This window comes from Dunckerocampus dactyliophorus, chromosome 1 (genome assembly GCF_027744805.1).
Source record: "Dunckerocampus dactyliophorus isolate RoL2022-P2 chromosome 1, RoL_Ddac_1.1, whole genome shotgun sequence".
In the NCBI taxonomy this organism is placed as follows: Eukaryota; Metazoa; Chordata; class Actinopteri; order Syngnathiformes; family Syngnathidae; genus Dunckerocampus; species Dunckerocampus dactyliophorus.
Genome location: NC_072819.1, coordinates 46182273 through 46195790, shown reverse-complemented (window position 1 = coordinate 46195790; position 13518 = coordinate 46182273). Strand labels below are relative to the sequence as shown.

The window sequence follows — 13518 nt, the reverse complement described above, 5'->3', positions numbered from 1 at the left end:
GTACTAAAATAACAATAAAAACACAGGTATACCGTATCTACATATGACACATGCTCATATATACATTGTCACTGAAAATTGCAAATTACACTTTTAATCATCGGGAGGTTACGGTAAAGCTATTTTCTTTCTATTCGTTGTGCTGTATATAGCGCCAGCCAAACGGGGGCGCTACAACGGTCCACAGGAGTGTGCTCAGCAGTGTGCTGAGCAGAAGGGCCGAGGCAGGGGGAGCCCGCCTGTGATTGGTTCCCGGTGCCCTATAAGACCGGGTAGCAGTCATCGCCGTCGGCTAAGAGTAGGTGCAGACATCAAGGAGAGGTCGTTAAAGAGGTGGTGCCGTCTATCCACACGCGCTAACGTTGGACTCTTCTATTTATACCCCGACGGGAATCAATGAAGGAAAGACGCTCGTGTCAGAAACTTCCCGTGAAATCAGCCATGGATCACAGTTCGAGTGTGAAGTGTAAGATCGTGGTGGTGGGAGACAGCCAGTGCGGGAAGACGGCGTTGCTTCACGTGTTCGCCAAGGACTGTTTCCCTGAGGTGAGACTTTCCCTCACCATGATGATGATGATGATGATGATCATAATGATGTTTGTCAACTTGGATGCGCCAGTAACAATAATGATGCTGACTCTCTCACAGTACAGTGGCGTCTATTCAAGTGATGTAAGGCTTGCGGTGATTCCCGATAGTGATTCTTTGACTAACATGCACTGTGTTTTGGTCCTGGCAGAGTTACGTACCCACTGTTTTTGAAAACTACACGGCCAGTTTTGAAATCGACACACAGAGGATTGAACTCAGCCTGTGGGATACCTCAGGTAAGAACCACATTTATGTTCATGCTTTTGTTCCATGATATGGCAGTGGAATCCATTGTTAATCCCATGCAAGTGTAAAAACAAGTTAACCACTGAAAACCCACCATTTGTTGAGGCGGGGACTTTTGTAGTAAAGCCCAAGAAAAAGCAAAACACAGGTAGCTGTATATTTTTCCCCGAGTATCGTGGTCAAAGTCCAAATGGTGTGACCTCAGAGGACCTCACGTACCACTGTGGCACTATAAATAGATGTGGGCGAGTTGTCCTGACATGTCCCAATATTCACACTACAACTATTGCATATACGTCAACTTTGGTGTTTCTTCTGATTAAATGTTAACTTTCACTGCACACAAAGTGTACAGTGCCTATTTTTTTGGGAAAGTAATGTTGCACCATGCAACATTTTTGTTTTATTTTTTTTTAAAGGCTTATTTGCTTGACCTTGCATTCAGGGTCCAAATAAGCTGCAGCATCCTGTGTGTGTGTGTGTGTGTGTGTGTATACTCAAACAACTCCACTCACATCCATCAATGCCGGAACAGTGAATACCACAGCAGTCAGTCAATCAGGCGCATATGTTGCATCTGTTATGGCTGGGGGTGGAGGGGTGAGGGTTCTGGCCGTCCGAATGGGTGGGGTCAAGCCGACAGCCAGCTGTTGCTCGTCTCAGGTTTGGAATTCCTCCGTGGTGTTTCAGTCACTTTTTTTAGACCTCAGAATATTCGTCTCCCTTTTAAAGAGACTAGACTACAAACGCAGGCGAGTCCCTCTTGAATCAACAAAAGCAGCGTAGGTAGGACATATTTTCAGGAGGGGGAAACGAGAGAAGAAACATCTGTCGAATATTGCTCACGTTTGAAATTCCTTCACGCCCACTGTTTGTGTGACTTGTGAAAGGCGAGGGAAGGAAAGCCAGCCAGGGTGAGAAGCATGTTTTATTGCACTGTGTTGGACAGTTGCCAGCAGCCATTTTTCCTTTTGTCTGTTTCATAGAACTATATTTATGTCTTTGAATGTGTGTGCTTTTTACGGGAGGTGGTTCCCTAATCCCCACCTCAATGTAAACCCGCAGGCAAGCCCGCACAAACTTGCTGGTAGAGCCACAGTCAAACCTATCGATCCATTATGTGCTTCGTCTGGTGAGTGTGTGTGAGGGAGAGAGACCTCAAACAAAGACCATCAGGAACCTAGATAAAGAGCAGGACACACAAATGAAGTCAAACCTACTATAAGCTCTATCTAAGCCCTACTCCCACTAGAAAACACCTAAACACACACAACCTGTGGTGGGGGGTCTTTGTTGTGCCCTAATAGGCAACTGAATGAGCAGTGTGTTTAACAAGGGAAGGTGTTATAGGTGTAATTTAAGTCATTGACGTAGATGCCTGACAGTTGCATTGCTTCCCTTTTGTCCATCCTGCCGTGTAGTGTCAGGACTTCTTCCTAGTGGGCTCTATTTATTTTAGTTTGATCGAACACCTGCAGTCTGAGCCCAGGTCCAAGTAGGAGATGAGCCTCCCACAAAGCATCAAGTATTTCCGGGAACGTGCTCCCTTCCCCTCTCAGCAGCCATTGTTGCATTGGATCACATTTCGGGGTTTAGCAAATTTGAGCTGCATGGCTGGCATTCCTCAGGCTAAAGGTTTCCACATTTTTCCAGGACAAAGAATCTTATTGTACCCAGCACATTCAGCTACTCAGCAGGGTAAATGGAAGTGTTGTGGTTCACTAAAGACCTACCTTCTGGGTTTTCCCTCTGATTTTTTTTTGAAGTCGTGGTGGTGGGCTGCATCGGAGACGGTCAACAATAGGGTCGTTTTCACAGGCTGAAACAAGAAATGTATTGCTTAACTTTAAATACCTTTCTCTCGCCTTTCCATCCTCTCCTGTCAACGGGGCAGGCAGGCGATTGCGGTGCATGTTTTTCAGAATAAAGCATAGTGAAACATTTATATTTGATATTTTATTTCAAACTGTTTGTGGTCAATATGTAAATAATCACCTATGCATGTATCTGTATAACACAGGGGTGCGCACACTTTTTCAGTCCGTGGGCTATTTTTTATATGACCATATCCCAAAGATCTACCTCTTACTAGAGCCATTTATGGGTATGTATGTACGTTGTACATGTATAGAAGGGGTGCACACACTTCCTCAGCATGCAAGTTACAAATCCAAATGATCCACCTCTTTTTATATACTTACAGATCCTGTATATGAGCAATGAAAATGATTATGCAAAAGACAAGGCAGCTGAAGTCAAGGCAACACTATTAAACAGTTTTCAGCAATGGGCACACTTTCCAATTCATCATGAATAATAATAATAATAATTTGACAAACAAACTTGTCAAACTAGAAAACACACTTCGAGTTCATGACTCGAAGCGCAGCCTTGAAATAATTGACTTTTTTTCTGCATAACTAGCGGCTACAAGTGAACGGATGACTTTTGTTAGAAATGTAGGCATCTTACCGCTGAGCCAGTCTACTCGTAATTGGAATAATAAAGATGAAAGCTGCATTATCGGTGTATCACTATCACTGTTCTCCACTCTTCTTTTTTTTTTTTTTTTTTTTGCCACAAGAGCAAATTAGGCGAGGGATTAATGTCAGCTGACTGATGTCATATGATATCTACAAAGTGATGTTTACGATGTGGGTGACAAGCGATCGACCCACGCTATCTTAACTGATATACCCTGTCAAGCCTGACATCCTCAAAGTATACCAATGATGGTGTTTACGCACATACAGACAATGCATGGCTGGATGGATTCATTATTAAGGAATGACCATCGAGCAACTTGACTTTTGGGGATGCATTCTTTTTGGGCCTTTGTGATCTTTTCAATGATATAGTTCATAAATCTGTTAGTGAGCCCAGATATCCTTCCACCTCATGGGTGTGGTGTATATCAATAGCATGACTATTGCACAGATGGAGGCTGTGCCAAAATGTTCAGTTTTACTGTATGGTGGGCATTCCGGCAAAAATATCAACTGTATGCTTTGTATTGTCAAGGTGTTGATGCCATCTTTGTTAATAATAGCAGCTGATGCTGCTCTTCAACTTGCAGGCACTTTTAGTGTCAGAGTTGAACAAGGGCTCATATAAGATCCATTGGCTTGGATTGCTGAACATGCCTGTCACTTTTTCCACAGGTGGTTTAACACCTCTGCGCACACACCCGTGAACACGATTATATTCTCAAGTATGTGAGCTATGCAGTAAATCTGCAGGTCTTTCCATACCTCCGCAGTGGCTTACCTCAGGACGGGCCTGAAATGTTTGTGTTGCCAATAGGATGTCAAGGAATATTTGTATTTCAAAGTAGCACTAAAACATCAGGACAGTTGAGATAAGATGATGGTTGTCACTGCGCTTGCTGTGGATGGAAACAAGCCTGAAAAGAGAGGCAGGGCTGGGCGTGTATCTTCCTTCCAGATTTAGAGATCCTGTGAGAACAATGACAGGAGCTAATTACATGACCGTTACCTGTGTGTGTGTGTGTGTGTGTGTGTGGGCTGTTGTACTGTACACACACAGACCACAATACGTGGTTCAGTCCCCCTAGATGGTTTTGAGGATGTAAGCTTTGTAGTTGTAAATTATTCACTGAATTTGCTCTTTCACACAGAAAACAAGTTCTGTTATGTATAAAGATCTTGGAAATAGACCTTAACCAGTCAATCAAGGGTTGTTCGTTCCCCTTTAATATTAATAATTATCTTCTGGTTAAATGGACAACATACCCGCATCCATATCAAAGCTTCTAGCTGCAGCTCCATATTTTTTTCCATTTTCACGTCCTGTAGGTGTAACGGCCAGACATCAAAAGATTTGTATCCTTGTCTTGTCAAGGTTTTGTGTGTGTGTGTGTGTGTGTGTGTGTGTGTGTGTGTGTGTGTGTGTGTGTGTGTGTTGAGTGCTTTGTTCGAAACATAGAATTTTATTGAAGAATGTCAAGCGACTCTGCAGCTGGCCCTTTCAGTCACAGGGTCTTATTTTCCCAATGATTGGTTCCAGCAACTGAGGGATGGCGAGGGGGGGAAAAAAAACAACTTTCAAGTGATGTGAGGCGGTTGTGATTGAAAAAGACAGCCATGAACGATGGGAAATAAATTCCTGCCTAATTCCTCATTGCCATGCAGGGAGAATGATGGCGGCTTTTGCTTAAACTGTTAAACACCTACAGTATGTATGTCTTCGATGTGCAATCCTCATGCGGAGAGTCATTGGAAAATAACAAGGCTGGGCACTCCCATCTGAAACACATTATGTGGAGAGCAAGACGTGAAAAGAATGTTCTGTTCTGTGTAGTTTCTGGCATGACATTGACCATGTCGGCAGTCGCTCACTCTCGGCTTCATAATGGTTGTGGATTTTGGGACACACGAGCACCTTTTCCACCCAGCAGTACATGTCAAGTCAGACTGTTTCACTAGTTAAAGGTACCAAAGTAACTTTCAGGGTACCACTTCAGGACCTGGAAGACTTGCTGTGATAAATGGAACAACAAATTCTGCTGTCTACCAAAAAAATCCTGAAGGAGAACGTCCGGCCATCTGTTTGTGACCTCTGAATCGAATGTGGGTTCTGCAGCAGAACAATGATCCAAAACACACCAGCAAGTCCACCTCTGAATGGCTGAAGAAAAACAAAATGAAGACTTTGGAGTCACCTAGTCAAAGTCCTGACCTGAATCCTATTGAGATGCTGTGGCATGACCTTAAAAAGGCGCTTCATGCTGGAAAACCCTCCAATGTGGCTGAATTACAACAATTCTGCAAAGATGAGTGAGCCCAAATTCCTCCACAGCGCTGTAAGAGACTCATTGCAAGTTATCACAAACGCTTGATTGCAGTTGTTGCTGCTAAGGGTGGCCCAACCAGTTATTAGCTTTAGGGGGCAATCACTTTTTCACACAGGACCATGTAGGTTTGGATTTGTTATTTCTCTTATAGTAATAGTTTCATTTAAAAAAAAAAACAAACTCATTTTGTGTTCAGTTGTGTTTGGAATTGACTAATTTATTTTTTGATCTGAAACATTTAAGTGACAAACATGCAAAAACAAAAAAAAATCAGGAAGGGGACCAACATTTTTTTCACACCACTGTATGTGACAATGGGGGTTGAATAATAATAATAATAATAATAAACGACCACGTGTCAAAAAGAAGACAACACTGTCTTTTGTTTAGTCTTTCTCTTTGTTTTATGTATTGGTGATATGATGTCACACTATTTATGTAGCTGACAGCCTACACACCCCGTGGTGGAAACACAAGCTAGATCAGTGTTCCATGGTATGGCAAACTGACGTGAGGTGCTGGGAAGAAATGTTTTTATAGAATCAACATTTGGAAACAGTGATACTGTGGAATGCAGGCTTGCAGTCAGAGTGCAACACTACGGAGTCCCTCAAGCAACAGATAACCCCCTGGACCACAGAGAGATTCATCACAGGGCATATACAGTAGTTCTCTTATGAATATTGTGGCTCTGCGAGGCCCTTCCAGCCTGCGTTTATGGTGTGCTAAGGATAAAAATGTTTTTGGGCCACACTTTTTAATTAGACCTCTTGCTGCCATTCATGAAAGGCTGAAGCCCATCCCTTTCACACTCGTGTAATCTCACAAGTCATCACATTTTACAGTACACTTATTACATTTTCAACCATTGTATATCTAACTTGTGTTGCCAGCTTTTGCAGTGATGTTCAGAAGATAGGAAATCTACGCAGCTGGACAAGCTGCATTGACTCAGCTAAAGTATGTTCAAGTTCTGTTCCCTGTTCCAATATGGCTATGCCAATATTGAGGCAGTTTGCGTAAATGTCAAAAGTGGAAAAAGTCAGAAGTGCATCATGATTGATTTTGTATTGCACCCAAACAAAAGGCAAGCCAACCTCAGCTCTGCTCTCACCCCCCCTCTCCCTAGGTGACTTTGGCTCTGTCAACGGGTCATTTATTTATCGGCTGGTGTCTGTTTTATTTTGTGTGGAAGGAAGCGTGGACTGTTGAAATAGTGTGCCCCCCTTCAACCTCCCTCCCCAGACTGTTTGGATGAAGAGGGCAAGATCTGTGTGTGTGTGCATTCTTGACTGTTCAATGTTTGAAAAAGGACCTCCCAGGAGAGCGTTCAGTTCCCCGAAAACAAAATTCTCCAGATTTTTGGCAGTCAGTTGTGCGTGCGTGCGTGCGTGCGTGCGTGCGTGCGTGCGTGCGTGCGTGTGTGTGTGCGTGCGTGTGGTCATCCATTGCTTGTCATGTGATCTTGACTCACCTTGACATTACGCACCCCTACCCCCCAGCGCTTCCTGACCATGATGTCTGGCCGGGAGATAGGGCGTCTCCTTCGCATATGGCTTCAATTTGAGAAGGGAGTCGTTTCCTCGCTCTGAGGTTCTGTTTCTCTGCAGAAGGATCTTGTCATAGTCAGCACTTTTTTTTGCATTACCGGTATTTGTTTTGCGCTCTCTGTTGCTATGGATTATGTCATAACAATTTAAAGTGCATTCCTTCATGCAGTCATAGTTCAAGAATGAACTCCTCCCTTAAATGATGAACGCTTTTAGGTTTCTTAGTAAAACGTGTGATACTGACTGATTTCCTGCAGGGTGATGACACTGGATCTGTGTTTGGATGATCTCAAAATAGCTTCAACAGTAACCTTAATATGGAAAATGTCTCTGCCTCAGTTGGCCACCTGTTCTTCAAGCTTATTGATTCATGATTCAAATAAATTTGGGGCGCCACCTGTTTGCCCTTGCTCAAACACTGCATGGGCATTGCTTGCCAGAAAATAAGAAGAGGAGCGAATTGGCAAGTAATCAAACCCCTACATACACTTTGTTTTTTTCCAAAAAAGCTACTTGCCACAAATCTAGTGCAGAGACTTTTGGAGAGTCTGACATGAAAACACGAGTAGCAAGTGCTGCTGTGGGCCCCTCTCCCATCTAAAAGCACTCGCAGGAGGCTCCATATTTGTTTAGCGACAGCAGAATAATTTACATTAAACGTACTTGTTTTTGCAAATGCGTCATAACAATAATGCAAATTCGCCGATTGCGTCAGTCATTTCCCGGACCCTGCAACCGACCTGTGGGATTACTGAAACTGTGTGTGTGCCGCAAGTGAAGCTTGCTTGCGTGCAGAAAGGAATGCATCCCCACTGTCAGATTAATGGCTTCAAAGGATGAATTTAAGAAAATGACACATGTCATTTGAAACCCACATTTTGGTATTGGTTCACTTTGTGTTCACATTGGCCAAGAAGTCACAGCATGTGGACAAAGTCATAACTTGGTTGCATTAATGTCTTGAGACACAGCTTTCATTTCCAAATGGTATCTGTGTGGGTCATAACAGCACAAAAATTTATTGGCGTCTGTAAGTAAATGTAAGTTTTTGGTTGCCTTTTTATCTTTCAGGATCGCCCTACTATGACAATGTGAGACCTCTTTCGTATCCAGATTCAGACGCTGTGCTCATCTGCTTTGACATCAGTCGCCCGGAAACGCTCGACAGTGTGCTAAAGAAGGTCAGTTGACTTTGATGAAACTGTCTGGTCTTTTAAGCCCCTCCAAATGTGTCTTCAATACAGGGCCTTTGGGTGTGTTTGATGCGCAGTCAAGAAGCCTGCATTGCATTAAACCGGTTCAAAAGTCTGTCAGGTTGCCATGTGACTTCAGTGGGCTTACATAGCCGAAACAAGGAAGTGACTGTTCCCGACCGAACTTGTGAAGATGCTGTGGTTCATGTCTGCTGATTGTGGATGTTCAAGCTGACTGCCACATGTTGACACTGGTCATCTGACTGGAGTGGAACAAGCTGATTTAAAAAAAAAAAAAAAAAAAAAAAAAAGCAAAGGTTATTTGCAGTTACGTGGGGTGTTTTTGTTGTGGTTCCATAAAAGTCGTGTTTTTTTTTTTGTTTTTTTTTTGTTTTTGTCCAATTTTCTCTGCATTTACTTGTTTTCCTGGCTTGAATCAAACCCAGAATGGAACAATTAGGGATGGAGATTTTGGTTGCGTACATCCAGTTGTTCACCTGTGCAATGAAAGGACATTTCTCTAGTGTCTGTGGAAGGTAACATTTCCCACAGTCCATGCATCAAATGACCTGTGCGCTGTAGTAGACTCATTGTGCGGTCCGACTTTCTCTTCAGATGTCGGTAAACTTGATCCCCTGCCTGGGTCATGGTGGCCTGAAGCTCTTTTAGCCTCCAGATTAAATCCCGCAGAGAACCTCCATCCATCATAGAGCGACTATTGTTGTCAGGAAGGAAACATTGGGATTATTTGTAGAGGAAGTTTCAGCTCTGACCTTTTGTACCCCCACAACTGAACTGAACCTTTCACAAGAAGAACCAGTGGCTATTTCAGATCTTATTGTACCAGTTCCTTAATGACTGAGACTCTTTGTTTTGTCCACAGTGGAAAGGGGAGATACTAGAGTTTTGTCCGAACACCAAGATGCTATTAGTGGGCTGTAAGTCAGACCTGCGCACTGACCTGAGCACGCTGGTTGAGCTCTCCAACCACCGGCAGACACCCGTGTCTTACGACCAGGTACTGATGCTTTAAATGATGTAACCCTAACCTTCTGTCTCTCACCATATTTGATCTCCTTCCTCGGCACGCAGGGCAACAACATGGCCAAGCAGATCTCGGCGCCATACATCGAGTGCTCGGCTCAGCAGTCGGAGAACAGCGTGCGGGACATTTTCCACGTGGCCACGTTGGCCTGCATCAACAAGAACAGCAAAAATGTCAAGCGTAGCAAGACCACCCGCGCCACCAAGAGGATTTCACACATGCCCGGGAGACCCGACCTGGCGGCTGTAGCCTCGGACCTCCGGAAGGACAAGGCTAGAAGTTGCTCTGTCATGTGACTGCTTGGACTGAGGGGGATTAGAGTGGAAGGAATAAGGACTGAGCGCAACGTAAGCAGGAAGCGATGGGGCAAGTCGCCTTCCTCCGTGAGAAAGACCCCTTTTTTGTCTGGAGAGGGGATTAATAAGCTTCAATTCATGTACATGTTCCTGGAATTCTCTGCACCAATGACAAAAGTAGCATCCCACTCAGCGTGGCCCCCTCCTTTACTGTCAAGGAAGCTATCTGTCAGCCTGATGCCTGCTTGGGAAGTGGGCTGCTTCCTGTGGGAGGACAAAGCTGATGCAGGTCATGCCCACAGGAACTAAGATGGAGAAGTGATGTCACTTGGAAACTCAGAACGTCTATCTGAAATTATGACGAGATAGGTGGGAGGGGTCAGTGCCAAAGTGTGAAAAGAGGTGCTGTTGTAGTTTGTGCTGCTTTCTTTGCTCACAATGCTTCACAGTAACTCACTTTCAGTGTGGTTCAATTATTGTCAGTCAAGCCATGGCGGGGCCATGATGAACATCTCTCAGCCCTGCACCATTTGTCCCCTGTGTGCGATATGGTGTCAGTATAATGTGAAGTCACTGGTGTGTATCTGTGTCACTGTCCCACGTTGTTGTTCCACAAATTGCATGTCTGCACTAGGGATGGGCGAAGACATCATATTCGTACACCTCAATGGCGGGTGTTGCATTTGGTGCCTGGGCCTTCAGTGGGGACACTGGGGACACCAGACGCTGTGAGGGCTAGTAATGTATAAAAAAAAAAAAAAAATGAGGAAACCCCTAATACTATATTGCCACTCACTCTGCCTGGGATTAGAGTCCTCGTTCCCTAGGCCGAGTGGCAGCATTTTTAGCCACTTGCATAAAAACTATAACTGCCAGGTTGCTACAACTACCATTTTATTAATAAAAGAAGACACCCATGTAGCCCTGCGTCTCTGAATACATTGTCACCGATACACCTGACTTTTATTTCTGCGAGTAACTGCAAGCATTACAACCTTTCACCAGTGCTTGTAAATTTGGCGCTCAGCCAAATGTAACAAGCGTAAATTGATCGACTCGAGGATAAAGGGCTCAGACAACCCCAAACCTCTACACTACAACATCATCTGGAGCCCTTCCAAATCAATATTTATCTACAAAATGCCAAAACAAAACGTTTACTCACTTTTACTCACCAGAGATATTAATGTCTCGTCCTCGGTTAGCCGTTGTGGGTGTAACTTGGCTTGTCAAAGCAGTTTTGCTCTGATCAGCCAATGGAGGATGGAAAAATGCTGACGATATTGTGGGAGGAGAATTTGAAATCTGATTGAAGAAACGGCCCCATTGCTAATGTAGTTTAAGTGACCTGGGCCAGCACTCCTGATTCTGAAGGCCCTGGGCAGGTTAGATTGACTTGGCAACAAATAAAACCTGAAATCTGATTTGGACATAAAAATCTCAACATACACGTACACTACTGGAAGCAGTGCAGCCAAGAGACCAGCTACGAAATGAAGAGACTGTTGGGAACAAATGAATGCAGTTTTGTGGAACTGATAATAGAATTTAGGGTGTAAATGTAGGTCAGTGCTTCTGGTAGGTAGTTTAGGTCAGCAGAAAAGGCTTTGCTGGCCCTAACCGCACACCACTGGTACATTCCAATATTAACATCTCTGAGCTAATCCTCTTCACGTTTGAATGGAAAAGCAAAATGTCACAAAATATTACAGTCTGCAGGACCTTCAGCCTCATGACTCTTGTGATGAAATACAGTATGTGCGTGTCAACATGACAGTTGACCATCTCCCAAGGTACCAAAGATGATTGCGAGGGGCCCTCACTCCATCTTTTTTCTTTGTCAGCACACTAGTTGTGTCTGAAGGCTGTCAAGTGTAGTCCATTAGCCCTCCATTGCATCACGAAGTAGCAACTATGCTGATAAAATGGCAAATATTTTACGATCAAACCTTTTTAAATGTCATGCTCATCCCTAGAGTGCACCAAACTGTCACACTGTGCTGCCACAAATACAGTACACAGAGTGTGTGAGGACAGTTTTTCATCCATCTCCATGTGCGACGGGTTCATGAAGTGGCCCGTGTCACGCAATGAAACCTTTCGGTCTCCATCAAGAAGCTCTTTGTTTGGGACATAAATGACCTCCCTTTCTTATCCACCATGCAGCTATGGAAAGATTGCCAAGTTTTCAGTCAGGTTCAGCAGCCTTTTGACTTGAGACGAAAGCCAAACAAAGCTGCATCTTTAGCAGATTTTGCAATTATTTTTTTGTTCCGTTAGTATATTTAAGAATATGTTGACCCTACTATAAAGTCATCGTGGGTCAACTTTCCAAGTCCAGGACAAAGCAGCTGTAATGTGAATGTTGCCTTAATTTACGGCCCTGTAAATGTTAACTAGGTTATTAGTCAAGATGCATAATCTGTTGAAGAAACACTGTTTTGTTCTTGTATCTTCTTTGGTTCAAAAGCCCCCTCCACTCCACCACACAAATGTGCCGAGGGCCTATGTTGGAATAATGCAATTTAACTAACAGGTAATGACGCACTTCTAATTAACTTTGTGCTTTAGCCCAAATCTTCAGTTGTGTGTGTTTTCATGTTTTCTCCAAGGCTGATGTCACCTGTCGTGCGTCCCTGCCAATGTTGTTGCCACAATATTTATTGAAGTCTATATTTTCCCTTTGAAATAAATGCAAATGAAATTGAAGGGACGTGTTGTCTTTTTAATGGAGGGTGTTTGGATCTTGTGTGTTTGGACACACATTTCAGTGACAAAATCTTAGCGCACAAATTATTGTCAATGTGTAAATAAAAAATAAAAAATACGGTGGGAATGGATTATTAGTAATAGCCATGGAGAAGGGGTGGGATTAAATACTCTTGCTCGGATATATTGAATTGTGTAAATCCAATCATGTGATTTTCCTTAATGAAGCTTGTTAAGCATGAAACAAATAAACCGTGACCACCTGTTGCTCACTTTTAAGCAATGAGGATATTGTAGATTTGAACTAACTGTGAAGCCAAACTTGCTTGATAACATGAGTTCCGTAAAAGCTACTTTTTTTTTTTTTTAAAGAACAATATGAACTTTGACTTTACCCAATCTTTCCGAACCAGGACCGACTCCATTTTGTATCTTGTATTTAACGTCATTTGTAATTTCTAGCTTTACAGTTCCTGGATGCAATTTTCCTTTGTTTTATGCGTTGAGCTTCTTGTGCTTGAATTGTTGGGGGGTGGAAAACAATGTTCAGTTACACTCTTAAGTGGACATTGATTGGCTGTCATCGTGTTTGGGCTTGTTTAGCATCAGCTGATAGACTCCCATTGTAATTGTGAGGGCAAGGTGAGGAGCAGGGAGCAGCGAAACGGAGATGTGACAATAGAGCATTGTTGGTCCAATGAACAGGAAATTTATTGTAATTTCCAGTGCATAAGGATCTACTTTTTTCTCACGCTTTCAATCCTGCGGCTTACAGTGATGCGGTTGTGTTCCGGTCTCATGACATCTTCTGTGCTTCGGAGTGGTAATTTTGTGCTTTGTGTGCGTACCCTCATCATAGAGAACACAAAGAGAGGTGCATGTGATGCCGCTTTCAGGTCGAAGGCGATCGATCGAGCGGCTTTTGCTCACGTCTGCCAGTAGGTGTTGGCAGCGAGGAGCGGTGTCGGGAGGTCCACTGTTGCCGGCGGGTTTTGGGGGTCTGGACTGCTGCGCTGAGTTGCCTCGGAGCGGGGGTGGCGCTGGGAGTTACAACAAAAACGGGAGAGAGACTGGC

General features: G+C 43.7%; 1 protein-coding gene across 1 annotated transcript; it reads left to right on the top strand.

The window, feature by feature from the left end:
• Nucleotides 1-279: 279 nt before the first annotated feature.
• Nucleotides 280-12443, top strand: rnd3a (Rho family GTPase 3a). The gene is made up of 5 exons (XM_054790684.1): nucleotides 280-546; nucleotides 740-827; nucleotides 8272-8381; nucleotides 9277-9411; nucleotides 9486-12443. The coding sequence occupies exons 1-5, from the start codon at nucleotides 397-399 to the stop codon at nucleotides 9732-9734; spliced, it is 732 nt and encodes a 243-aa protein (XP_054646659.1). The 5' UTR covers nucleotides 280-396; the 3' UTR covers nucleotides 9735-12443.
• Nucleotides 12444-13518: the final 1075 nt, after the last annotated feature.

Coding starts and splice junctions, on each gene's coding strand:
- rnd3a (XM_054790684.1), top strand. CDS start 397: ATGAAGGAAAGACGCTCGTGTCAGAAACTTCCCGTGAAATCAGCCATG. Junction 828..8,271: donor CAGCCTGTGGGATACCTCAG/GTAAGAACCACA, acceptor TTTATCTTTCAG/GATCGCCCTACTATGACAAT. Junction 9,412..9,485: donor CACCCGTGTCTTACGACCAG/GTACTGATGCTT, acceptor CTCGGCACGCAG/GGCAACAACATGGCCAAGCA.